The sequence below is a fragment of the Peromyscus leucopus genome, chromosome 16_21, assembly GCF_004664715.2.
Source record: "Peromyscus leucopus breed LL Stock chromosome 16_21, UCI_PerLeu_2.1, whole genome shotgun sequence".
Lineage (NCBI taxonomy): Eukaryota > Metazoa > Chordata > Mammalia > Rodentia > Cricetidae > Peromyscus > Peromyscus leucopus.
Genome location: NC_051084.1, coordinates 5,881,660 through 5,909,564, shown reverse-complemented (window position 1 = coordinate 5,909,564; position 27,905 = coordinate 5,881,660). Strand labels below are relative to the sequence as shown.

Below are 27,905 nucleotides of genomic sequence, written 5' to 3'. Positions count from 1 at the left end.
CAGAGATTCTCTGTTCCATCTCTTGCAGTCGGTTGGTTATGCTTGTTTCTGTAGTTCCTGTTCGTTTAGTCAGGATTTTTATTTCCAGCATTCCCTCAGCATGTGGTTTCTGTATTGTCTCAAATTCATTTTTCAGATCTTGGAATGTTTCTTTCATCTGTTTAATTGCTTTTTCTTGGCTTTCTTTGATTTCTTCCCATTTTTTGTTCGTTTTTTCTTCCATTTCTTTAAGGGAGTTTTTTATTTCCTCTTTAATGGAGTTTTTCATTTCCTCTTTAAGGGAAGTTTTTATTCCCTCTTTGAGGGAATGTTTTATTTCTTCTTTAAGGGCCTCTATCATCTTCTTAAAGTCATTTTTAGGGTTGATTTCTTTTGTTTCTTCTGTCTTGGTATGTTCAGGTCTTGCAGGTGTAGAACCACTAAGTTCTGATGTTGCCATATAGGTCTTTATGTTGTTGCCTGTATTTTTGCACTGGCGTCTACATATCTCTTCCTCTGTGCGGTACAGGTGGTGTCTGTCTGAGAGTGCCTCTCTTGTTCTTATTTTTAGTCTTGGTTTAGTAGGAGTTCTTGGTTAAATTGGTGCTATTGGTTTATTTCTTCAGGGGCAGCTGATCTCAGTTGGTGAAGTATATACTTATGATTCTGGTGATCTGGTTTGGTGGCTGGGCAGCACCTTCTTCTGTGTTTCCAGGTCACGTTTTGTTCATTCGTCAACTCCTCAGCTGATCTTGTTTCTTCAGACTTTCAACTGTAGGCATCTGAATCCTCTCCCAGATGGGTTTCAGCTGAGCGGGGTAGTCTCACCAACACCTCCAAGTTGTTGGGTTTTGCAGGATCAGCAGCTGGGCCCTGGGTTGTCCTCAGACGGAGTGTTCAGATTCGTTCTGGTTTCGTCCCACGGAGATAGCTTCTTCCACGGGTGTTGGTGTTAGAGGCGTCCCTGTTCCAAGCTGCGTCTGCTTGTCTCCATCTCCAGGCCTGTCTACCTCTGCAGTCCGCCGTATGTTCCTGTCAGTTGCTGCTGGGTCTGTCGGGCCGCCGCCAGGCCTGTATGTCTCTGCCAGCTGCCACCGGGCCTGTATGTCCCTGTCAGGCCTGTATGTCCCTGTCAGCTGCCGCCGCCGCCGCCACCACCGCCGCCGCCGGGCCCGTCTACCTCTGTGGGCCGCTGCCACAGGTCTACCTGTGTCTGCTTGTCTCCACCACCGGGCCTGTCGCCTAACTGTTCTTATATCTTAAATTAATCCATTTCCATAAATCTATACCTTGCTATGTGGCTCATGGCTTACCGGCATCTTCACATACTGCTTGTCATGGCAGTGACTTCCTCAGCCTTAACTTTCCTTTTAGAATCAACCCAGAGACTTTTTCCTAACAAGTTTTTAATTTTTTACTCTGTTTATGTGATAAAAAGATCCATTCTAAGAAAACATCTTCCCTCAGCAGTAAATTCCTATAGGACAATGAGTAGAGGGTAAAATAGACAGAATGCAATCAAGCTCTGGATCCAAACAATCCACGTGGGCATTCTGTAATTTATTTTCTACCAAAGCCAATTCTCTCTCAGCTTCAGCTGAAAATTTTCTTGAACTATTTTAAGTCCTTGTTACCATTCAAAGTTTTGAACAAATTATTCAGTTCATCATTTTTTACCCCAATAGTGGGCTGTAGATTTGAAATGTCTCCTAGCAATCTTTAAAAGTCATTAAGAGTCTGCAATCAATCTCTCCTGATTTGTATGTTTTGGGCAAGTACTTTGCAGACCTATTTTATACCCTAAGGAATTAATAGACTCTCCTCTTTGTATTTTTTTTTTTTGGAGCAATTTGTAATCCCAACAAGGCAAAATTTTCTTTACTTCTTCAAACATTCTTTCTAAAGTCTCTACATTTGAATCAGTTAGTAAGATGTCATCCATATAATGGTAAACTATAAATTGAGGAAATTGCTTATGCATCATTTCCAAAGGCACAAAATATTGGCACAGGGTGGGTTGACATTCCCTGTGGGAGAACCTTCCATTGAAATCTCTTAACAGGCTGAGAATCATTATAAGTAGGCACTATGAAGGCAAATTTTTCTGTCTTTTTCTTGTAATGGTATAGTGAAGAAACAGTCTTTTAAATCAATAACTACAAGAGGCCATCCTTTAGGTAACAGAGAAGGCAAAGTAATTCCAGACTGTAGAGAGCCCATTGGCTGAATCACCTTATTAACAGTTCTTAGACCCACTACTATTCTTCATTTTCTAGATTTTATTTTAATAACAAGTACAGGATTTGTTATTAAATTCCAAGGGCTGGTTGATTCTTCAATATGTTGAGCATTTAGCTGCCTTTAGCAGCTATTCTAAGGCTTGCAGTTTCTCAGATGTTAAAGCCATTGCTCAACCCATAAAGGTTTGTCTATCAACCATTTTAAAGGGAGGGCTGTTAGGGTCTTTGAAAGATCAGTAGCTGTTGTGCCCTATTCTTGTACAACCTAAATGGTTGATGACTGTTCTTTATAACACTTTCTAATAACTTTCCAAGAAACATACATTAATTTATAGTTTCTGAGATTGGAGGAATGTTAATCTGGGTATTCTATTTCTGTAATAAATCATGTCCCCAAAAATTTATTGCTATACTAGCCACATATGACTTTAATTTTCCTCTCTGTCCATTTGGCCCTATACATTCTACCCATCTTATGTTCTGTTTTACCTGAGATAATGTTCCAACTCCTGAAAGCTGAACATTTACCTCCTGAAGAGGCCAATTTCAATGTCAAGATTCTGGTGCAATTATTGTTACATCTGCACCTATGTCTACAAGACCTTCAACGACAACATTATTTATTCATATTTTTAATTTTAGTCTTTGTTCATTCATAGAAGTTGGCTAAAATATTTGCTTTATGGTTTCTCCTGAATTTTTTGTTCTCTCTTTTATAGCTGTCCTACCATCCAGAGCAGTATGGTTTCTTACAATAGGCATTAGGTTCTTTATTGCTCTGGGAAGGAGTTTCCTGAATGATGACAGGCCCCTCAAGGTGTTTCCTGATGACAAAGGGATACCTTGACTGTCCCTTGTTGATCTACATTTTTAGTCCAATGTCTGCCTTTGCCACACCTTCTGCATGTGTTCTGTTGGAATTATTCTTAGAAAAATATTGCTTCCAGGATGCTTTGTTTATAATCCTTTTTTAGATGACCTTGTTTACCACATTTAAAACACTTGACATTTTGATTTTTCTTCAAACCTCTGGAAATTACCTCTCCTATCCAAGCAACATCATGGTTATGAGATTCAATATTGTGTCTAGGATCCATTCCTCCAAGGGTGCTGATCTTGCCTTTAATGGCTTATTTACTCTTTTGCATCATGCATTAGCATTTTCAAAAGTCAGAGATTCAATTATTATTTGCTTAGCTTCTGATTTTGGTATCATTCTATTCACTGTTGAAGACAGCCTTTGGAAGAAATCAGTTTAGGTTTCTTTTGGGTCCTATATAACTTTAGTAAATTACTCAGTTCTCTTTCTTACTTCTTCAATTCTGTCTCAAGCATTCAAGGCTGCTGCGTGGCATAAAGCCAGGGTGTGGTCATCATACAGAGATTGTCTTTCCACATTATAATAATCTCCCTCTCCAAGAAGTTGGTCTTGGGAGATTTCCATACCTCTAGCCCTACTTCATTGTTCAATGGTCTTAGTCTCATCTTTCCATCAGATTTTCCATTGTAACTGAGGACCAGGCTCCAAGACTGCTGTAACCAAGTCTCTCGAGACTTAGAGGGATAATTCTACTACAAGCTGACCACAAGTTTATCATTTGTTTCATAAAAGGTGAATACATGTCATATGAGACTATTGTTTCCTTGAATCTCCTCAAATCTAAGGTTTGCACAGGATTCCATTCAGCTCTTATACAGCCTTGGGGATATCTATCATTTGGCAGTTTCTATAAGGTTATTGGCTAAGTTAAGTTGGGTATTTGAAAACCTTAGGCTGTTCCTTTGTAATCTTATAATACAATGCTGGGATTGGATCTCCTTTAAATTCCTCTGTCTGGGTCTGAATATCTGTATGATCTATTTTAATAAGTTTTTCTAAAACTTTTATCTTGGCACTCATATTAACCAACTTTTAAAATGATAAAACAAAAATGTTCAAGCTGGGCGGTGGTGGCGCACGCCTTTAATCCCAGCACTCGGGAGGCAGAGCCAGGTGGATCTCTGTGAGTTCGAGGCCAGCCTGGGCTACCAAGTGAGTTCCAGGAAAGGTGCAAAGCTACACAGAGAAACCCTGTCTCGGAAAAAAAAAAAAAAAAAGTTCAAACAGATAATATTTATAATTGACATTACATAAATCCCATCTAAATTAATTATCCTCTCATTTAATTGCTCCATTTTCATACTGCCCAGTGTATTTTCATACAGAGACCTAACTCCCACTTTCTAATGTGGGAAAACCTCTCTCTTTTAACTAATTCCTCCCTTTAAGAATTCCCAATTGCCTCAGCAAATCTGCCGACCATGACGACCCGGATGACAGTGGAGTGTGGGGCTGCCTGCTCTGCACAGAACAGGAGAAGCCCGAGTGGTTTTCAAGTCAGCCACCTAGTGTGGCAGCAGCCCGAGGAGGGGGTCCAGGGAAAGACCACAACCCACAGAAGAGAAGAAGCCAAAGAAACGGCCATTGCACTGCAGGGGGGGGGGGAGTGAGGGGGAGGTGGGGGAGGTGTGAAAGTGGCCAACTCCTGTGGTTTCTGGAGCCCAAAGCCTACGGAGTTTGCTGCAGAGAGGCCGCAGCAGAAAAATCTCAACTCGCTCAGAGGCTTGAAGAAAGAAAGGAAAACCTTAGCCTGAGGGGTGGTGACTCCGGCCTTGTGATCTCCAGCCTGTGCCCATGGCTGCAAAGCCACAAGCAAGTGTTATTTCATGAATTTGTGCCCCAAGAGTTGGATGCCAGATGTAGCAGGAATTCTAATTGTCTTAACAATAACAACCCCGAGCCAGACATCGGGGTAAATGCTGAAAGATCAGAGAGACAAAGGAGCCAGCCATAGCTACTTCTTACCTTGCCAGCTCCTCAGCTGAAAAAAAAAGGGGGCTGAGCTCCAGTCCCCTTTTGCCTTATATTCCTCTCTCTGTCCAACCATATCACTTCCTGTCTCCACCTCCCTAGTGCTGGGATTACAAGCGTGTGCCTCCCAAGTACTGGGATCAAAGGTGTGTGCCACCACTGCCTGGCCTCTATGGTTGACTAGTGGCTGTCTTAGCCCTCTGATCTTCAGGCAAGCTTTATTTGTTAGAGTACACACACAAAATCACCACAAAGTTAGACTGGCTTGATCCCCCTCTGTTATTTACAGGAGCATACACTGAAGAAATCAGAATGGTATGATATAATGCAACACAAGGAAGAGTCAGGGCCTTCCCCTTCGGGAACTTATGAGGGGAAGAGGGTCATATTATAAGACTAAGGCACAAAGAAATGTAATTAGGAAACGGCACACATAGTACCAACACTCTGTCATGCCCCTTGAAGGGTAAACCGTGATCTTATAGGTTTGTTTCTCAGGAGTCAATGTCTGGCCACAGGGGCTGAGACACTGCAGAAGGAAACACAAGGAGGACTGGGGCAGGGTTACTGAACCTCAGAGGACAGTGGACTAAACTTTGTTTTGTTTTTTTAATGAATTCATTTTTTAAAAGATTTATTTATTTATTATGTATACAGTGTTCTGCCTGCAGGCCAGAAGGGGGCACCAGATTTCATTACAGGTGGTTGTGAGCCACCATGTGGTTGCTGGGAATTGAACTCAGGACCTCTGGAAGAGCAGTCGGTGCTCTTAACCTCTGAGCCATCTCTCCAGCCCCAAACTTACTGTTTTTTGCTTCAAGAAAAATGCTGTAATGACGTTGATAACTGCTTTCACGCCAAAATCATTAAATCTGCCTGTAAGGATTTAAGCCTTTACTGGCTTCCCAGCCTAAAAAGCGGGTGGGCCCTCTGTCCCCTCTCCTCTCCGCTCCTTCCTCCCATTGGCTCCCCTCTCTCCCTCCCCCCGTTTTTTGTGTGTGTGTCTCTCTCTCACCCCCCTCCCCCAATAAAGCTCTAAATAAGTAACCATGGCTATGATTCTTTTAATCAGCACGCTGCTCCGCCGGCAGCGCCGCGGCATAACCAACACTGCCTTTAATAGTGCTTGTGGTTAAACTATGATGCAATTATAGAGTATATAAGGTGTGGCCTAATTTCAATAAACAGGCAGCCATCCTGATTCTCCCTCAGTCTTGCCGACTCCACACTTCTGCTTTTGGACCTGAACCCCGTGGGAGCTGGAGTCCGGCAGATACTTATCCCTGTCACTGTGTCGTGGCGGGGGTGTGTGGGTTCACACGGCTCCATGGAAAGAAGACTCAGAGGCATCTTAAGAATGAATTTAGCCTTTCATGGACGTAGGGGGTTCCAGCCTCGAAGGAACAAAGCCTTTTCCCCTCGCTTAGGGCACTTTTATTTCTCTCTAATTACAGTTTAGCCAGTTAATTTCCGTATCTTCAAAGCAACCCAAAAGGAGCTCCCAGAGTCCAAACGCCAAGTGCAAATCACTTGATTTCTCAGGTACTGCGGTTTTCCGGGTTTCCTGAGCCAAGTTTTGCATAGGCCTTTGATCCCTGGGAGACTCTCTGATCCTTGACTCTCAAACAAGTCTCACATAGGGCGATAAGAGAAACAAAAGGTGTGGTTAAACAAAGGAAGGATTAGGGCTAGGTGCTGCTCTCTGGAGCCAGGCCAGGAGCTCAGCAGGAATGCACTACAAATCCCTATAACCCTTAAATCGATTTCTAAAACACCCAGTCCCATGCTTGCTTTCTGTGATCCAACTAGAGATCACTGTTGACGTTGGCCAGAGACTTATGGAGGCTACTCTTATGTCCAGTAGGAAACATGATACACATTCAGGAAGGCATTCTACCTTTTATGCAGAATGGGGGAATCTATTATATCCTAATTAAGGACCCATGGTACCCCAGATGGGAGACAGGGTCACTGATAAACTTTACTATAGCATTTATCTGCTGTGGAACAATCCTTTTCTATACTATGAATATGCATTACTCTCTTTGGTTAATAAAAAGCTGACAGGCCAGTAGCTGGGCAGGAAGTTAGGTGGGAAAGTCAAACTGAGAATGATGGGAAGAAGGAGGGTGGAGTCAGGAGAGATGCCAGCCAGCCTCCTGTGGACTCTGTTTGCTGGCAGTGAGCAGAGGCACTGCTCCTTTAAGAGATGGTTTCATGGCTTGGTGTGTGTGGGGGTTGTTTACAAGTTGTTATGGATAAGCCAGGTGATGGTGGTGCACGCCTTTAATCCCAGCACTCGGGAGGCAGAGCCAGGCGGATCTCTGTGAGTTCGAGGCCAGCCTGGTCTCCAAAACGAGTTCCAGGAAAGGCGCAAAGCTACACAGAGAAACCCTGTCTCGAAAAACCAAAAAAAAAAAAAGAAAGAAAGAAAGAAATGGTAGGATAAAAGGGTAGATTATTGAATCTACTTTAATCCAAAAAAAAAAAACCTATTAATCTTACATATTTTACACTGGTATGGATTTTGATTTATTGATACAAATTTAAAGTTAATTTTGTTATACTGTATGTATATTTCTACTCTTGTTTAGGGTATTATGTTTATGCTGCTCATTTAAAAATGTAATGTATAATTAAATACAGATTAATATCCATAATAGCAAACTTATAGTCATTTTAGTTATGTTTTCAAGGTCATAAAGAGATATATTTCAGATAGATAGGTAATATTCAAACACTTCAAAGACCTACAGAATGTGGCATTTAAAATGTCTTAAGAACTTAGACTTTTCTTGACAGTGAGACACATCTTTTCCTGTCAGCACTAATTACCTCAAAGAGGATGATGGGCATCAAAGAAACTCCATGTGGAGTTTGTTTCCTTTATGGCAAAAGCTATCCATGTGGGCAAAGAGACTGCCCTTGCCTCAATTGCTGATGGTTACTGTTCAAACTGGGCCAGCAGGAAACAAGTAAGGTGACTGCCAAACTTTGCCAAGACAAGGTGGGACAGTCCTTCAGAATTCCTGCTTCACAGGAAAGTCTATGCTAGGCCGGTAGGCTGAAGATGGATGCCCCAGTGTTCCAGAAGAACTTGGGGTGACTGTTGAGACAGTCAGATGTCCTGTTAGGTAACATTTCACTCTTCTGGGGTCTTTGACAGAGCTGGAGACTAGATAGTCATCGTTATAGTTTTTCTTAGTTATGACAGAAGATAAATTAGTCCTGGGTGTAACTGCTGGCGTGACCACTGGAGCAGCAGGACTAACTACCTCCCTTAGCTGTTAACTATCAGTTTTCTCCTCCGTTCATCTAGGATCTCCAATGGGTAGCTCAGGCCATCCTTACCCTCTCTCTTTGTGAGGATGTCTACTGCTGTGAAGAGATACCATGACCAGGGCAACTCTTATAAAGGAAAACATTTAATTGGAGCTGGCTTACAGTTCAGAGGTTCAGTCCATTATAGTCATGGTGGGACATGGCAGCATGCAGGCAGACATGGAGCTGGAGAAGGAGCTGAGAGTCCTACATCTTGATCCGAAGCAGCCAAAGGAGACTGCCACACTAGGCCTAGGTTGAGCATATGAAAGCCCACCTCCACAGTGACACACTTCCTCCAACAAGGCCATATCTTCTAATAGTGCCATTTCCTATTGGCCAAGCATTCAAACACACGAGTCTATGGGGGCCATTTGTGTCCAAACCACCACAGCCTCCAGGGCCCAACAGACTCACTGGCTGCTGTGGCGATACAAAACTGGGGGGATTAGATTGACTTAAGCAGAGTGAGGTGGGCTTTTTGTCTTTTCCTCAGGGGCGATATTGCTTTTAAGTCAACCAGTCAGATAAAGCAAAAGATAAGAGCCGGGCAGTGGTGGTGCACGCCTTTAATCCCAGCACTTGGGAGGCAGAGGCAGGTGGATCTCTGAGTTTGAGGCCAACCTGGTCTACTGAGTGAGTCCCAGGACAGCCAGGACTGTTACACAGAGAAACAAACAAAGATGAGATTGGACAACTCCAGATGGATCTCCAAAAATGTAAGAAAACAGCTTGATGCCTCTGGCCAGTGGATCATTGACAGTCCAATATGGATCTCTCTCTCTCTCTCTCTCTCTCTCTCTCTCTCTCTCTCTCTCTCTCTCTCCTCTGTGTAGCCCTGGCTGTCCTGGAACTCACTTTGTAGCCCAGGCTGGCCTTGAACTCACAGAGATCCCCTGCTCTGCCTCCTGAGTGCTGGATTACCGACTCTAACCACTCTCAGTTGCTGTTACAGGATTACTGGACTTCAGCTATGGAGGCAGAAGCCTGCAACTCCTGATTATACCTTGACAGTGAAGATCAAACTTGACCCATTCAACCGGAAGTAGTCTAAGGATAATATCACCCCCTTCTCCAACCCCTCTTATCAATAATAAACAAACAAGGGGGGATGTAAGACCAAGCCCCATCTGTCCCTTAGGAGCTCCAATTGCCAGGGTCTTCCCACAGAACACTCTAGTGGCTGAAACAGCCAGACTCAGCCCCTTGAGACACAGGCAACTAAGCTCCATCCAACAGAGTAAAAAGCCCAAGCTTAGGAGTTGAAAACGCACCAGTTCCTACCCTGGAAATCTCTACCCCGGAAAACTCTGCCCCCAAGAAGCCCTACAGAAAGCTTGCCTCCTGCCCAGATTCTGCTGCTTCTCTCCTGTCAGAGGCAGCCACCCTCTGTGTCTTCCCAGTAACTCTGTGTGAGGTTTGGTGTGCAGTGTGACTTGGTGGTATTCCCTGGCTCCCAACTGCCAGGATACCTTTCTCCTCAGAGCTGTACCACTTACTGCGTCTGCTGCAACGAGCTGCTCAAGACGTGGTTGCTGGTTACCTCTCTCATCAGCTGGGCACCAAAGAAGCCCTACTTCTGTCTTGAGAACAGAGCTGAGACAGCCATGCCCTGGAGTCGAGGGCCTCGTCCCTGCAGGACAACACAGCGGCCGTTCTGCCTGAGCAATGCTGTGCCAGGGTTCCCAGCTGCAGTGAAGTTTCCATCTTTCCTGTCCATGTTTCCCCCAGTAGCCCACCTGCTGCTCTCTGTAAGGGGAAGTGCTGGGACGCCATTTTCTGGCACCTGACCTCCTACCATAGACTGAAGCCTTCACTATCCTAACAGAAGCCCTGATGTGCCTCTGGGCCTGCCCCAAGGGAATACGGAGACCTTGGCCATAGCTGAGCAATAAGAAAAGCCTTCCTTTTAAAAGATTTACTACATTATTTTTATTTTATTTATTTATGTGTATGATTGTTTCGTATGCATGTATGTCTGTGTACCACTGCATGCCTAGTGTCCTCAGAGGCCCTGGGACTGAGGTTACTAATGGATGTGAGCAATATGGATGCTGGAAGTTGAATCTGAGTCCTGTGGAAGAGCAGCCAGTGCTCTTAACCACTGAACTGTTTCTCAAACTCCGTGTTATTTATATATTTATTAAGATTTATTTTGTATACAGTGTTCTGCCTGCGTGTATCCCTGCATGCCAGAAGAGGGCACCAGATCTCATTACAGATGGTTGTGAGTCACCATGTGGATGCTGGGAATTGAACCCAGGACCTCTGGAAGAGCATCCAGTGCTTTTAACCTCTGAGCCATCTCTCCAACCCTGCTTCTCCCCAATATTATTTTCTTTAAAAAGTTAGCCGGGCAGTGGTGGCACACGCCTTTAGTCCCAGCACTCGGGAGGCAGAGCCAGGCAGATCTCTGAGAGTTCGAGGCCAGCCTGGTCTACAAAGTACAAAGTGAGTTCCAGGAAAGGCGCAAAGCTACACAGAGAAACCCTGTCTCAAAAAACCAAAAAAAAAAAAAAAAAAAAAAAAAAGAAATCATAAAAAAAAAGTTATTTTTACTTTATGTGTAGAGTATTTTGCCTTTGTGTATGTCTGTATACCATGTTTGTCTGGTGTCCTTGGAGGCCAGAAGAGGGGTTGGGATAAATCTGAACTGGAGTCACAGGCAGCTGAGGGTCACAGGCAGCTGGGAGCCACTACGTAGGTGCTGGGAAGCAAAGCCAGGTCCCCTGGAAGAGCAACAATGTTCTTACTTGTTGACCTATCTCTCTAGTCCTGTATTATTTTCTAAATAATGTTTTGTGGTTGTTATTGACATGGAACTTGCCAATGTAGACCCGGCTGGTCTCAAACTCACAGAGATCCAGCTGCTTCTGCCTCCCTGGTGCTGGGATAAAAGACCTGTATCAGAACTGGAAAGATGGCTCAGTGGTTAACTAACTATTCTTCCGGAGGACCCAGGTTCAGTTCCCAGCACCCACATGGCAGCTCACACCTGTCTGTAACTCTAGTTCCAGGCTTCTGACACCTTCACACACACAGGCAAAACACCAATGCACATAAAATAAAGAGAAGAATTAAAAAAAAAGACCTGTGTCAACAGGCTCTGATGAGTCATTTTTATTTGTGCATCTATATTTGAATAGAGCCTGCGGAGGCTAGAGGGCATCAAATCCCCTAGAGCTGGAGTCTCAAATGGCTGAGCTACCCAGCACAGGTGCTGGGGCCTGAACTGCGGTCCTGGGGAAGAGCAGCCTGTGCTTTTACCTGCTGAGCCATCTCTCCAGTCTCCAGTCTGCCCTTTTTTTTTTTTTTTTTTTTTTTTGGTTTTTCGAGACAGGGTTTCTCTGTGTAGCTTTGCGCCTCTCCTGGAGCTCACTTGGTAGCCCAGGCTGGCCTCGAACTCACAGAGATCCGGCTGGCTCTGCCTCCCGAGTGCTGGGATTAAAGGCGCGCGCCACCACCGGCCTATTTATTTACTTTTGAGGCAGGACTCCTGGGGCACAGGATGGTCTTTAGCTGTGCAGCTAAGGATGACCTTGAACTCCTCATTCTCTTGCCTCCAGCTTCAGTGTACAGGGGCTACAGGCAGGCATCCCTATGCCTAGAGTTTATGTGGTGGGGATCGAACCCGGGACTTAGCTCGAGGTAGGTAAGCACTCTGTTAACTGAGCTGGTTCCTCAGCACACACTGCCCAACTTTTACTTCCAAATCCCCCAAGGAGTGTGAGGGTAAATTCTAAGGCCCCAGAGTGGAGAAAAATCTGTAGGTCTAAGTCACATTTGTGAGGGAACTCAGAAAGGCCTCCTAGGGCTGATGTCACAGAGAGGACCCCAGAAAGTGTTCTCACTACAATCTGGTTAACTGAGGAACCAAAGAGAAAGGTGTTCATTCTGGAGTGTTAAATGAGTTAATCTTATCACCCCTTAGCTTTCTCCTTGATATGACTACTGAAAAAACATAACAAAACCAAACCACCCTCCTGCACAGGCCCACTGATGCCATCCGAAATGATCCCGACTTTCCTTCCTTAGCTAAGGACCCAGGTGAGCAGTGGGGGGGGGGGGGGCAACTTCACTCACAACTTGGTTTAACCTGTCACTGCGGAGAAGCGGAAGTTGAGAGGCTGTCCTCTCCCTGGAGGCTTTCTGATGTGTTCAATGTCTCCACAGAAGCCCACTGAACGTTTCCTCTTGTCTGGGACAGAGCCAATCGTAGTTACAAAATCAAGACAATAGAGTGACGCAGTTTCCCAGATCTTTGGCTGTATTGCGATGGTTGTTTCATTTTGTAATCTCCAACTGAACATTTCCTAACCATGGATTAACAATATAGGTACTGACTGGTTTAACAGTATTTATCCAACATAACAAAATAAACTGCAATTTGTTATACTTTTTTTTTTTTTTTTACAAAACATTTTATAAATATTTTTACAAAATGTATACAAAGCAATTTCAAGTGAGACATACTATACAAATGAAGTATTTAAGCGAATAAAGCCCACACCACACTGACAGTGAGTGACCGTCCTCTGCGCCGGCCAGCCTGTGAGGCCTCCCTAATCTAACAGAGTCGACTAAATTCTCCAGAGCTAAAGGATTTCCTTTTCGTAATTGCCAGTTCAAAATTCGCTTCATCTTTAGGCAGTACTTAAGGACACAGAAAATCAATGCGTAATAACAAATCCATACTTTCCCACAACGACAAACAGATTAAAAACAAAGAAAAGAAAAAGTGATTTGTGTTACTGAGCACAAGGACTCAACTGACTAATGAACCTAAACACCAAATGCTGGCCACTGGGGCAGGTGCTTCCCTTCGCCAGAGGGCGCTCGTCCATGAGTTAGGACCCGCGTGGTGTAACCTAATCACAGGGGTAAAATACATTTTGTAATCTTCATTTGTCATTATCCAGAGTCTTTCCTCCATAAAAAGTAAACTTACATACAAGGACACAAAAATTTACAAGTTTCATTTTGGTACGTTAGGCTTTCCACTGTGGGACCAATGTTAGGGCTTAGAAGCCCTGTACTTTGACAAATAGGAAAGCTAGGGTTGGGGTAGGAGGGGTTGGAGGAGGAGGAAGGAGGTAACAAATACACACGAGACTTTTCTTGTCTCAAGATCCACTGATTTGCAATAATTCATGTAATTCATTAGTAGCCATGGGCAGGCAGGCGTCCAGGGGCCATCTTGAATTAGGCAACCAGGAGGCTATGAGAAGAGCCTGTGACATCAGAGGGATCAGGGCAGGCTGTTAACCCAGGGTGGCCCAAACAGAGAATTCTAACTGGCAAACAACTCATCTTTCTAATGTGTTATAATACAGGCGGGAAGTCAGCATCTTGGACATTGGCACAAATAGGAAAAAAGGGTAACTCTAAGATAGCCAGGCTCTCCTAGTTTGACGGGCTGGGCTATGGGCTGGGAGAGGGTGCAAGGCTCTCTGGAAGACTGGCTGTCTCACAGGGCTTCTTGATGTAGTGGACAGTGGGGTAAAGAGGGAACATACAGTCTGCTGTTGCTCAATTTCTTTTCTTTTGTTTTAAAGACAGGGGTGTGTTATGTAGACCAAGCTGGCCTTGAACTTGTGACTCTCCTGCTTCGGCCACCTGACTGCTGGGATTACAGGTGTGTGCCAACATGCCTAGACTGTTGCTGTGTTGTTTGAAAAAATCAAAACCCTTCCTTTCCACTGCAGGCCAGTCTGGAAGAGAAACACTCAACATGATGACCACGGGAACAACTCCATTTGGGGATCTAGTAATGTGGAGATCAATGGGTGCCTTTACAGAGCTGGGGGATGAACAGAGGGTGAGACAGGTGTGCTGTGGCAGGAGCAGCGTGTGGAAACACGGCCCGGGACCTGACTTTCCCTGCAATGGTTATGACGTGGAGAATGAAAGCCGTAACAGAAACATCATGCCCTGGGACAGGCCCACGAGGGGAAATGGGAAGGCTGGCTACCGTGAACGTGGGCCACCCACGTGGGGGTCGGTCCTCTCTTTCCGTGGTGACATGCCAGCTGTTGCCCTTGGTTTACTGTGTCGGGAATGACCAATGCCAGTGCTGACTACTGTTCTCAGAAACAGGAAGCACAAAGAAGGCCAGAGACCCCTTCCAAAGTTTAAACTGAAAAAACAGAAGACAGTTCTGGGTGCCAGCACTCCTGAGGCTTGGCTATTTGCTGAGGGCGAGGACGTAAAGAGGTTAACGAAACAGAATTCAGCAACAAAGACACAAGGTATGCTGACTTCACCCGATTATAAAATGCAAACTCTTTCAAGTTACATGCACTGCGACCCTGGCGGCTCCAGCAGCCTCCCCAGCCTGCTCGCTGCTACCTTTGAACTGGTTCCCACTGTTCCCCCTTGAGCTCGGCAGAGCTTGTATACCTGGGCTAAGAACAGATCTTTCTCAGACGGAAGTCAACATGGATGTGCTGAAGACAAGGGTAGTTTTGCTTCAGCAGCATCAGTAAACACTCGGATGTTCAAGAGCCAGGGCTACAAATGCTCTGCGTCTATGCTACAGCCCTCTTAGCTGGCCAGGGCCGTGGGGTTCCAGGCAGAGCAACTGGCCCCCACTGCTCAGAGAGCATGGAGGAGTCATGCGGACTTCCCTTCACAAATACCCTTTTCCCCAAACAAAAACAAAACCACTAGATTAGAGCTGCAGTGAGAAATTCTTTAAAAAAGTAGCTTCTATCAGTCCTGTTTGATTTTTCTTTAATAAGTCTGTTCTTTTGAAATGACTTATGATTGTCAAAATTTTACCCAGGGCCAAGTGTACTGTGGTCTCATCGAGTGACAGTGCTAAAAAACCAACAAACCACAAAACAAGGAAACGAACGACAACAATGGCCATAAGCACTTTCGTCACACTTGAAATGTGTGGGGCCTATCGGGCTGCCTTCGAGAGAGATGGGTTTACTGAGGGTCTCCCTGCAGCCACGACGACGTGTATTGCTCTTCAAAAGAACAGGGTCGAGATTAGAAAGGATAGCCTGTGATGGAGGACCAAGCAGGCTGGAGACAGGAGACGTTTCCATTTGCTTTGCTGGGAGAGAATGTAACTGGTCCGGGGCGGGGTCTGGGGAGGGCGGCTGCTACTAACACTCAAGGATACTATTTACAGCGGCTTCTAAAATCGAGTCCGTTTCTACAACGCCTTCACTGTGGTCCGGGATGAACTTTTCCAGGCAGTTTTCCTGCGAAGCCATTGGAGAAAAGCTGGGGAAGTCAAGGTCCACGGCGCCGCTGGCCGCGGGGTCGCTCTGCGGCCGCCCCGCCTTCTTGAGTTCCAGAATGTTCTTAAAGGTTTTCTCCAGGCTCTTGGTGAGCTGGAGATCCGGCTGGGGCTCACCCGACCCTTTCATGATGTCTGTGTGTAAAACCTCATTCTTTGGGGAATTCCTCAGGGCTTTGTCCTGGAAGGAGTCGAGGCACGGCATCTCCAGGTGCGAGCTGGCCAGCGTGCCCGGGAGCTTGCTCTCGGAGCCATGGTCCGGCCTGGGCATAGTCTTGCGGTGGCCCTCGGGGCCTGGAGAGCACCCGCTGGCCTTGGCGGGGTCCCTCCGGCTGCCCTTGTCCTCAGGTGCGCCCCGGTACTGGCCTAAGCCCCCTTTGTCATATTTCAGTGTTCTCCCGTGGCCTTCCGACTTTTTAGCAATGGTTCCCTCTGCAGAGACCACGGCGTGGTTAGGCACTAGATGAAACTGGTCATGATTCGCGGCTTCTGCCATGCCCGGCTTGGCTCGGTCTCTGCTTTGGGCCCTGGGCCCCTGATGCAGCGAGCTGGTTCTGCTGCGATGCTGGTCACTCCTGTCCAGTGGTGTCTCGGGGGCAGCCTCGTCAAGTTTGAAGGAACAGCAGAAATCGGCCTGAAAACCCTCTGGGAATGAGATGGGAAAGAGCTTTAATGGTCAAAGTGAGGCCTGGCCCACGACAAGCCCCCTAACTAGGAGCGGAGAGCAGTCCCTTGGCCACTAGGGCTTCTGCTCCTCCCGCCTGCCCGCCCAGGACTTCCACAGACTCATGCAGAGACAGTTTAACCAAGGGGCATCTTCTCAGAGCAGCCCAGGCTCGGGGCCAGCTTCTACTCGGGGAGCTTAACCCAGGGTTTTGTGCACTCAAAGGAGGCGCTCCACCAAGAGGGCGACATGCCTGTCCCTCCATTTTCCTTTGGTTAACTGCTGTTCTGAGGATAAAAGTCATGGCTTCAACCTGCTTCGTTCCTTAGAGCAGCCTTTGTGCCAAGGGGGTGGGCGCCCTTCGGCTCTGCATAAGGGCGCTTACAGCCAGGTGTGAGGGCTGGGCCGCTTCCCCCAGATCTCCCCGCCCCCCATCATGAAACTAACGGCCCAAAGGCACAGGAAACGACATCCCTTTGGAAGGACACCGGCCATGGAGGGGCCATGTCCGAGTGTATGGGCCGCACCCTCGTCAGGTTCCGGGAGCCAGGGAATGCCAGGGGAAGCCTTTGCGAGGACCTGAGGCTACAGCAGCAGGCTCTAAGGAAGAAGCGATTCCATCTCCAAAGCACAGAGCACACAGCACACCTCCAAACGGGAGCTCCCGGGGACAGAGTTGGCTAAAGTGTGACAAGGGCTCCACATGACAGACACTGCCTGCTTCCTCAGGGTGTGACAATGATGACAGAGTGGCGTGGTTATCAGAAGCTCATTTACCAAAGGCACAGATTTCAGTCTCTCAGAAAGGGATAGAAACAGATCCTCTAATGTCCTCTTTAGAAGGACGTGAGGCTCCTGGTACATACACAGTATTTCTTCCAGATGTGTCCATTAGCCTATCAGTCCACACATTATATTTGTAAACCTCCTGAGCCAAAGCAGGCCTAAAGCAGAACCTTGATATTTATGTACCAATAAGGAAGAGTTAGGCATGGTGGACCCGCCTGTAATACAGTACTTGGGAGGTTGCGGCAGGTGGATTACTATGAGTTCAAAGCCAGTCTGAGTTATATCATGAGTTCTGGCCTAGTCTGAGCAGCAGAGCTCAACAAATAAACAACCAAAGCAACAACAAAAACTTAAGGAAAAAAAGATAGGAGCACTGTCTGCTCTTGCAGAGGACTTTGGTTTAGATCCCAGCAGCCACACGGTGGCTCACCACCAAATGTAACTCCAGGTCCTGGGGATTTGATGCCCTCTTCTGGGCTCTGTGAGCACCAGGTATGAATGCAGCATACACACATACAGGTAGGTAAAACAACCATACACATAAAAGTTTAAACAATTAAGAAAAGAAAAAGACAAGACATTGGAGGAGAATAAAATCAAAGCAGCTACCCCAGGTAAATGAATCCACTAAATTATCAAGGTAACGTAGTCAAATATTATTCTAAAGATTAAAATCAGATAAAAACTCCAGGGGCTGGAGAGCCGGCTCAGTGGTTAAGAGTGCTTGCTGCTCTTCCAGAGGACCTGAGCTCACAGCACCCACGTGTGGGGGTCACAACTGCCTGTGACTCCAATTCCAGGGCATCCAAAACCCTCTTCTGGCCTCTGTGGGCACCCATACCTGTGCGCGCGCGCACGCACACACACACACACACACACACACACACACACACACACACACTTACATTTAAGTTAAATCTTAAACAGCTCAGTGACTTCAGGAGCTTGCCACCAGGTCTGATGACCCGAGTTCAAGCTCTGGGACCCACAAGCTGTCGTCTGACGGGCACATGCATTTGGGGGCCCCCTTTCGAGCTCTCTCTCTTTCTCTCTCTCTTTCTCTCTCTCTCTCTGTCATACAAACACACACACACATTTTTAAAATAAAAAACATGCTAGAATAAAATAAAAAAGAACATCAGAATATGAAATCCTTTCTAGCATGTGACTTCTCAAACCATTTTTAGATGGTATAAATACAGGTGAGATTTATGATCCCTGGACTACTATGGTGTTTATGACTTTACAGCTTCTAATCTCAGCTACTCAGGGGACAGAGGCAGGAGCATCACTTTAGACACATGAACTTGAGAGCAACATGGGCAACTGAGCAGAGAGAAAATTTTTAGCATAAGATTTAAAAGGACAGATTTGGAGCTGGGTGTAATGGCGCACACCTTTAATCTCCGCACTCAGGAGGCAGAGACAGGCCCTGTGAGTCTGAGGCCAGCCTGGTCTACATAATGAGTTAGTTCCAGGACAGCCAGGGCTGCACAGTGAGACTCTGTCTAAGCAAACGAGAACAAACACAAGTGGGGGCAGGTTTGGAGACTCTAAAATGCTCACGGGGTGGGACAGAGAAAAGTACCTGCACAGGCACTACAACCCCCGTGCCCTGCTTCCCTGGGGTTTCCTTAGACACCGAGAAGCCTCTGACTTCTTTATTCTCACAGATTAGCATGACTAGGATTCGAAGTTGAACAGGGAAAAGCAGTCATTTAACGGAATGTAAAATTCCATTTGGATTTTGTAGACCAGAGACACTCTTGGGATGGTCACCGACCGCTCTCAACTGCGTTAGCTGTTCTCCCTTCCCAAAGGCCACACTGCTCAGGGACTATCAGGGCTGTTCCCCCAGACCTGTACCCTGACATTTCTTACCAGGATCCACGAGCGCCAGCCGCTTGTCCCGAGACAGGGAAGCTCTTTCCTCCTGGTTGAACATCCTGTCAATCATCACCATCTCAGCAGAGGGGTTGATCCTCTGAAAAGGAGAGAGCCAGTCACTTCAGATGCTCTTATCAAGGGACAGTGACCACTGTGTGTGGGCACTAAATGAGCAACGAGAAGTCAGAGTTTGGCGTCTAGATACTCTAGAGTTCCATCATCACACATGGGCTACACAAAGGAAGCTATGACATTTGCTGCTGTTTTCAGTCAGTCCCATGTAGCCTAGGCTGGCCTCAAACTTGTAGTGATCATCCTGCCTCAGCTTCCCATCTGCTGGGATTATAGTCACAAGCCACGACCAGCTGTAAATAGTCCTTTCTCAAATGATAGAACTGGTTTTCACTTATTTATTTTAGTTTTTCAAGACAGGGTTTCTCTTTATAGCCCTGGCTGTCCTGGAACTCACAGAGATCCACCTGCCTCTACCTCCCTAGTGCTGGGATTAAAGGTGTGTGCCACCACCAGTACCTGAGCTGGTTTTTAGAGACAGGGTTTCACTATGTAATCTTGGCTAGCTTCAAACTCACTCTGTAGACCAGGCTAGCCTTGGATTCACAGAGATCTACCTGCCTCTGCTTCTGAGAGCTGGAATTAAAAGTGTGTGCCACCATGCCTGTGAGGTAGTCGTATTAGATGGCTCAGAAGTTTTGTTTTTTTTTAATCAGAAATGGTTGTCAAAGACATCTGCTGCCATCACTCTCAGTGATCGCTAAGTGTGAAGTTTTCCTCCAACCACAAACATCTCTCTTTATAAACTACGGTCTGGGTGTGGAAGGCCTTGAACCATCTCTCTGTGCCTCGGGGCCAGCTGAACTGCTCAGGCAGCCATGCTGGGAGCACACTTTTACCATGGCATCTTCTAGGAGCAGGAATCTGTATTTGTTCAGCATCGCTTGGGTCCTTTTGAGGAGTTGAGTGGCGACTTCTTCAAATTCATTGTCCACTAAAAAAAAGAGAGAGAGAAAACGATCAGAGAGGCGGGTCTGTTTCCTGAGACCGGCACCGACACTCCCACAACCTACCCGTAGCGGGACACCCTCCGGACACCCCCTTGATTAGCCTTCTCTGCTTAAGCACGCTGCAGACAGATGCCTGACGTCCCTGCACTGTGTGTGGTGGGGAACTCAGCCCGGGAAACCAACAGCCCATTATCGCTGCTCTGAGCAGACCACGACGGAAGAGCACTGGACAGCTCATGAGCTGGTTCCCTCAGCTCTGTTCCTTCCCAGAAGCAGGGCAGACAGAAAGAGCTGAACAAGTCAAGTCCGATTGTCAGCCTGGGAAGACACACACCAGTCCACAACCCCTTGCGGGTCACGATCTCAAGCTCTGGGTTTTGACTTTCAGTCTGGAGAAATGTCCCATTTTCCAATTCACCCTTCCTCAGAATCCTCACAGCGCTTTACTGCTGACTCTGGAAGCCACTCCTGAGACTCCCCGGAAGCCCCAGTGGGTCAGGAGACCCTGGAAGGATCAAGACCAGTGGGAGTGGAGGAAGATGATATCCTGGAGGGCTTGGGGTGGGGGAGGGAAAGTGGGGTGGCACCAAATCCCCGCTACTGGACTTAGACAGACAACCGGTACAGGTGCTAGAACGGGTGGGGTTCTTGGGCTGGAGAAGGGGCTCTGTCCCTAATCTTGTCAGTTTCCTGAAGTCCAGACAAGGCCTGACACTTACATTGGGACCCCAGGGAGCTAACTTGTTCCTGGTACAACAGTCAGGGTCAAGTTCATGTGCCCTGCAAGGACCTGGGAGAAGGTCATCCCACCACAGTCGGCAGCCTGGACTGCGTCACTGCTGCCCCTGTCAACAGCTGGAGATCCCGTCATGGACTATTAAGAACAAGTCACAGCCCTACCCACGGGCTGGGGCATTGAGGAAGCAGGAAACCAGTTACACCCTAGGGCCGTGGCGCTCACCTTTCCTCAGGTCTTCCTCCGTGGGCGTGGAGCCCTGGCACACGTGGTAGGACAGCAGTCTCTGCACTGTGTCGCTCCGTGACTGGAACTGGCTTTTGTCAGGTGTCACAGCGTGGGCTTGGTCCCTCTGTAGCTGCTGCAGGATGCTTTGAAGGAGAAGCAGCGATGGTCAGGTAAGGCCACCTCAGGAAATCGATTAGTCAAACCATTTATTAGCAATGCCGTTCATTTCTACAGCACAGGGGCACTGCATTCTCCACACTTTTAGTCTGTATATTATTCCCATGACCCTGACCTCAAGAACACATTGTTCCCACCAGGCATCAGTGTGCGGCTGTTCACAGAGACAGGCATTCTCTTCAAGAGCCAAAGAGCAAACAGTGCACTTTGTCTCATCTATTTACAGGTCCTGATGAAAGCAACTGCAGGAAGAGATTTTCAAAGTCACCGACACACGTCCACCCCTTGTGGGAGTGTGCCCGTGCATCAAGGCACTCATGTAAAGGTCCGATCTCCCCTTGCATGTGTGGGCCCCAGAGATCAAATTCAGCCCACTGGGCTTGGCGGCAAGCACCTTTCTGCTGCTGAGTCATCCAATGGGCCTCAACCTTGTGTTTTGAAGACTGGTTCTCTTGGGTGCCAACAACTGGCTAAGCAGGCTGGACTGGCCAGCCCGAGATGCCCAGGGTTCCACCTGTGTTTGCCTCCCAGTCTGGGATTAGAGGGCTAGCTGCTGTGCCTGGCTTGTTGAACATGGGTCAGGGATTGAACCCTCACATCTTCACGCTTGCAGAGCAAACCTTTGACAACTAACTAACATCTCCCCAGCTCTCAAATTTCTTTAAAAGAAAAAGTGGTTTTTTAGACAGGGTCTCACTGTGTAGATCAGGCTGGCCTTGAACTCACAGAAACCCAGAGATCCACTTGTCTTTGCTTCCCACGTGCTGAGATTAAAGGTGTGAGTCATTCAAAGCCCATTTTAAAAAAGGTTAACAAACTCACCATTATAGTGAGGTGTGTGGTGTGTTTAATGAAAACAAGGGACCCTAAGACACCCTGAGAAAAACTGAGAATTAATTGGCCTTCCGAAGCACAACTTACAAAGCTCCTTTAGTCAGCTGTTTGGCGGCAGGCCTTTTCTGTCCCGAATGACCGTCCACCTAATAACAGAACACGGGAAAAAAAATCACAAAATACAGTTATAGATAAAGGCTGCTATGCTCCAAGTGATTCCCGTTACCTATCAACAAAGACTTCAAATGCGTTGTGCTGAAAACTCAAACAAGCAATCATGGCCGACTTCCTTGTAGTCAAGAGTACCAGGGTTAGGGGGCTGGAGAGATAGCTCAGAGGTTAAGAGCACTGACTGCCCTTCCAAAGGTCCTGAGTTCAATTCCCAGCAACCACGTGGTGGCTCACAACCATCTGTAATGAGATCTGGTGCCCTCTTCTGGCCTGCAGTCATACATGCTGTATACATAATAAATAAATAAATCTTAAAAAAAAAAAATAAAAAAAAGAGTACCAGGGTTAAGTCTACAGAAAGCTGTACAGTAATTTCCAGCAAGCTATTAATCAGCAAATTTTGAGGAAGAACCAAGGTCTTAGAAAGCTAGACACAAAATAGCTTCCCTTCCTTTTCAAGACTAGTAGTGTGAAATGCCTTGAGATTTATATGGCACAAAGGTAGGTCAAAAGACCACAGAAATGGCTATTCCATGCATTCATGTCTTGTCCTTATATACAAACAAACCTCCCATCACAATGAACAGACACACTGCTTGCTTTTTGAGTCTTGCTATGTACACCTGGCCGTCCTGGAAGGCACTGTGTAGATCAGGTTGGTCACAAACCTGTGGTACCACAGCCACTTCTGACATGATGACTGTTGTGATTTTTCCTTTGTGCAGTGTTGGGGACTGAACCCCGGGCTGTACGCATGTTAAGCAAATGCTAACTACTGAGTTACACCCTCGTGATGGTCATTTTGGACTATCAACTGGAGAGGATCCCAAATCCCCTCAGAAAGTAACTTCTGGGCACACCTGGGAGGGAGGGTGTGAAGAGAGACCCTGATTTTGAGTGGCACTACCCCATGCCCTGGGGTCCTGGGCTGAGTAAGGAGGATGTGACAGCATTCATTCCTGTTCCTGCCTGCAGACACAACCCCACCCCTGCTTCACACTCCTGCTACCGTGCCGTCCCCAGGGCCTACACTCTCAAGTGTGAGCCAAACCCCTCCTTCCTCAAGCTGCTTGCCAAGTTCTTTGTCCCATAAACGACAGAAGAACTACAAACCCCAACCCTATGTGTGCAGCTTTTATGTGTCCAGCATATGTTAGCTACTGGGGTGCGTACGTACGTGCGCGCGTGCGTGTGTGTGTGTGCGCGTGCGTGCGTGTGTGTGTGTGTGTGTGTGTGTGTGTGTGTGTATGCGTGTGCGTGTGTATGTCTGTATGTATATGTGTGTGCATGTATGTATATGTGTGTGCATGTGTGTATATGTGTGTGCATGTGTGTATATGTGGGCGCGCGTGTGTGTGTGTGTGTGTGTGTGTGTGTGTGTGTGTGTGTGTGTGTGTCACTGTTGGGGATCAATCCTGAGGCCTCGCACAGACTAGGTAACTACTTTACACCCAAGCTAGCCCTGTTCCAGCTTCCTTTCTGTTGCTCTGGTAAGATCTCCGAGCAAAAGCAAATTAGGGAAGAACAGGACTTATGTGGCTTGCACTCTCAGGCCACCGTCCATCACTGAAGGACGTCAGGGCAGGAACCATGAAGAACACTGCTTGCTGGCTGTTCTCTAGCTTAGACTTAGCTCAGTGTCACCTGCCCAGAAAACAGCATCACTCATGGTGTGCTGGGCCCCCATCAGAAAGGACAATCCAGACAATCCCTTCAGACACGCCCACAGACCAATCTGAGCTGGGCAGTTCCTCAGGCGAGGCTTTCCTCTCCGACGATGCACTGAGTCAAGCTGACAGTGCCAGCCAGGGCAGCCCACACCCCGGTGAGTGCATTCATTTACTTGGTGTAGTGTCTGCTATGTGTAGGGTACTGGTGTGTGCTTTGTGTCTGTGTGTGCATGTGTGTGTGCAAACGTGCGTGCACCACTGCTAGATAGCAAACCCAGGGCCTTGCACACACTAGGCAGGTGCTCCACAACACTCCAGCCCTTGATCTATGAAGGATTCATGAGGCACCAGAAACATGTCAGGAATAGTTGAGAAAGATTCATCCTGGAAACATGAATGTGACCAGGCCTGGCCTCCTGGGAACGGTTGCATGCCCCTGGAGACAGACTGGCTGCATGCACAGTGCTGGACACCAACTACCAATCTTCTTGAGACTACACAATCCTCCTTTCCAGCCACGAAGGGCCGCTGCAGACATGCAAGCCGCCTCCTACCTGCACAGTTGTCTGGCTAGGGGAGGATCCAACTGAGTTTTCCTGCTGTGGCTGTGCGGTCCCCAAGGATGCTGGCATAACTTTGCTTCCAGAATCCTGTCCTATTAGAACGAATGTAGAAGACAGAGCTTATCAGAGACAGACAGTCGGGTCCAGTATGTGCATTCTGAAAGGGGCTTCTTTCTTTGTTATTTTGAGACAAGGTCTCACTATGTAGTCCTGGCTGGCCTGGAACTTGCTAAGTAGATAAGGATGGCCTTGAATTTACCGAGATTATCCTGCTTCTGCCTCCAGAGTGCTGGGATTAGAGGTGTGGACCACCATACCCAGCTTGAAAGGGATTTCTTGACGAAACCCTGTCGGGAGGAAGGGAGCGGGGACACTCTGATCTATTAGCTATGGAGGCAGAGGTCGGTGCTATTAAACTCTGAGGAGGCAACAAATAGACCCAACTTAATCCATGATAATAAACAGAACTGTGAATGCCACATGCAGTTTTTAGTTGTCTATGGTCTGAGAAATAGGCCTCAGCCTGTAATCTGCCAGTACTTCAGAACTCCAAACTACACCTGCAGGAAGGAGGCCCAGAGGGGGAGCTCAGCAGGACGCTCTAGGCCCCCCCCATCTGATCATGTGTGGAGCGGTAAGAACAGTTACTATATGAAGTCGCAGACAAAAGGCTGCTTTTACTCTTAGTGAGAATGGAGTCCAGCAGGCGTTAAGTGCCTTAAGACAGGATACAACCTCCATGTTTCCAGTTTGGAGAGTGGGACCTCTGAACACACACTCACAGAGAACATGGGGCCAATTACAAAGGTCTGTGAGCCTTGCTCATCAAAACCAGAGCTCATCCCTTCTATACAATCCAATGTCTCGTAATTCAGAAGTGCTCTTTTCTTTCTGAGCGGTATGCTCTACCTCACAAGTGATGGAGCCCTGCAGCTGCAGGAACACGCTGCTCCAGTCTTTGGGCGGGAAGGGTACAGAGAAAAGGGACGATGGGGCGAATTCAGAGACCAGGGGAGACTCAGGAAGACAGAGGCGGCGAGAGAGGGCGGGGCAGACTGCAGCCGACTTCTGCAAAGGCTCCTGACCTGGCAGTGCTGTGCTCACGAGTCCAGGGATCTGTGGCGGCCTCAGGCTGTCTGTGCTCTTGGACGAGGGGATGGGGGAGGTCTGGTTCAAACACTTTTTCTGAGCCTGTAGACCAAAGAGCCAAGAAAGAGGTTAATGTCACCGTTATAAGTACAGATTACAGATCACTTTTTTTTTTTTTTTAGATTTATTTAATGTGTTAGAGTGTTTTGCTATGTGTATGTGTTGTGTACCACACGTGTACCCGGTGGCCAGAAGACATGAGATCCTTTGGAGCTGGAGTTATGGATGGTTGTGAGCCACCATGTAGTTGCTGTGAACTGAACCTGGGGCCTTTGCAAGAGCAATAAAAGCAAGATGCTTTTATTAACTGTTGAGCCATCTTTCCAGCCCCAACAGGTAAGTTTAAAATGCCACACAAGCCATTTGAAGTATCGAATGCCTTTAATCTGAGCAAGAGGCAGAGGCAGGTGGAACTCTATGAGTTCTAGGATAGCCAGGCCATCATACAAACACCGTCTCATAAAGAAAATACAAACAAACGCTAGACGAGCTTCATTTTTTAAAGATTTATTGTTTATTTTTAAATTACCTGCCTGTATTACACTGTATTGAAAGTGCAGTGTCTGCAGAGGCAGAAGAGGGCCAGAGGCCTAGGAGCTGCTGAAGTTAAAGGCAGTGGGAGCCACAGAACGCTGCTTTGGGGAACCGAACTCAGGTCCCCAAGATCAGTGCATGCTCTTAGCCACTGAGCCGTCTCTCCAGTCCCTCAACCAAAGGTCATAATGTTTGCTTGGTGTCACTTCCAGTTAGATATTACAAAAAGAACCCTAAAAACATTCTTCTGTCACACCGGGAGAGTTTCAGAGTATATCCTTTAAAATCTATAAGCTCGTGCAATTTTCTTTTCTTTCTCTCTTTTTTTGGGGTGGGGGGGCAGGTAGCCCTTGGCTGACCTGACACTGTACATCAGGCTGGCTTGGAAGTCCCAGACTTCTCTCTGCCTCTGCTTGGAGAGCAGGATTAAATACATGGACTATCACACCTGGCCAATTTTTTTAAAAAATGAAGTTCCCGGTATTTTAAAGAACTAAACCAATGCCCTAACCGATTTTAAGCATCCCGATGCCATGCTGCTCTCATAAGTCATGCAGAGGAGGGAGAGAACTGCTTTGTCTCGGTCTACAGTGGACCAATACCACGTTAGCTCATGTGCAGTAAATGAGTGGGAAATGATCCGTTGTCTTTTTTCTTTCTTTCTTTTTTTTTTGTATTTTTGGTTGTTTGTTTTTTAAGACAGGTCTTCTCAGTGTAGCCCTGGCTGTCCTGGAACTCACTCTGTAGTCCAGGCTGGTCTTGAACTCAGAGATTCACCTGCCTCTGCCTCCCGAGTGCTGGGATTACAGGCGTGCGCCACCGCCGCCGTCCTAGGCCCTTGAACTCCTGATCCTCCTGTCTCAGCTTTACAAGCAGCTGGGATCGCAGGTGTGTGCCGTCCGGCCCAGTTTTCTTCTTTGCCATACTGTGACTTGAACCCAGAACCTTGCACAAGACAGACAGGTGCTATGCCACTGAGCTATAACCCCACCCTTTTTAACCTAACTACCACAGTGGCACAGACTGCATCCTCTGTTTGGGGAATGGAACACTTGTTGTGACTGTTATACTGTGGGGCAGAGATGGGATGGCATGGGCAGGGCACTGCTGGTGGGAATCTCTCCTGGGGAAGGTGGTCTGGCCCCGACATTAGGGATTGTTTTTTTTTTTGTTTTTTTTTTTGGTTTTTCGAGACAGGGTTTCTCTGCGTAGCTTTGCACCTTTCCTGGAACTCACTTGGTAGCCCAGGCTGGCCTCGAACTCACGGAGATCCGCCTGGCTCTGCCTCCCAAGTGCTGGGATTAAAGGCGTGCGCCACCACCGCCGGGCTAGGGATTGTTTTTACTATTATTTGTTTACTTGTTTATTTTTAGTTTTCTAAGGCAGGGTCTATTATGTAGCTCTGACTATCCTGGAATTCACTATGTACACTAGGCTGGCCTTGAACTCTAGATATGCCTGCCTCTATCTCCCTAGTCCTGGTATTAAAGGGGTGTGCCACCACAGTTGGCTATTTTTATTATTTGTTAATTTATGTGTATCTACACACACACACACACACACACACACACACACACACACACAGGCCCAGTACGCTCCATGAGAGTTTAAGTGCCTGTAGAGGCCCAAAGGCGGCGCTGACTATTCTGGAGCTGGAGTGAGTTTCGGGAGGGCTTGAATGGCCCGATGTGGGTGCAGTAGCCCCCCTCAGGTCATCCCCCCGGCTCCAGCCCCTCTCCTTGCTCCCGTGGTGAACTCCATCTGGCTCTCATTACAGTTCTACCCCATTTTGTTTCATTGTTTGTTTGATAGCCAGGGAACGTTCCAGGTCGTGTCTA

The 27,905-nt window shown here is 47.1% G+C and overlaps 1 protein-coding gene across 2 annotated transcripts in view; it reads right to left on the bottom strand.

The window, feature by feature from the left end:
- Positions 1–12,637: 12,637 nt before the first annotated feature.
- The window catches only part of Bicral (BRD4 interacting chromatin remodeling complex associated protein like), a 63,096-nt gene continuing 47,828 nt past the window's right edge, over positions 12,638–27,905 (bottom strand). For both annotated transcript variants that reach the window (XM_028887177.2, XM_037200005.1), the window contains exons 6-12: positions 25,470–25,575; positions 24,376–24,476; positions 22,068–22,126; positions 20,967–21,112; positions 19,895–19,989; positions 18,978–19,080; positions 12,638–16,288 (exon numbers count right to left, since the gene is read on the bottom strand). In XM_028887177.2, the coding sequence (XP_028743010.1) occupies positions 15,507–16,288; positions 18,978–19,080; positions 19,895–19,989; positions 20,967–21,112; positions 22,068–22,126; positions 24,376–24,476; positions 25,470–25,575 (1,392 nt within the window). In that variant the 3' untranslated portion in view covers positions 12,638–15,506. The remainder of the gene's footprint in view (positions 16,289–18,977; positions 19,081–19,894; positions 19,990–20,966; positions 21,113–22,067; positions 22,127–24,375; positions 24,477–25,469; positions 25,576–27,905) is intronic.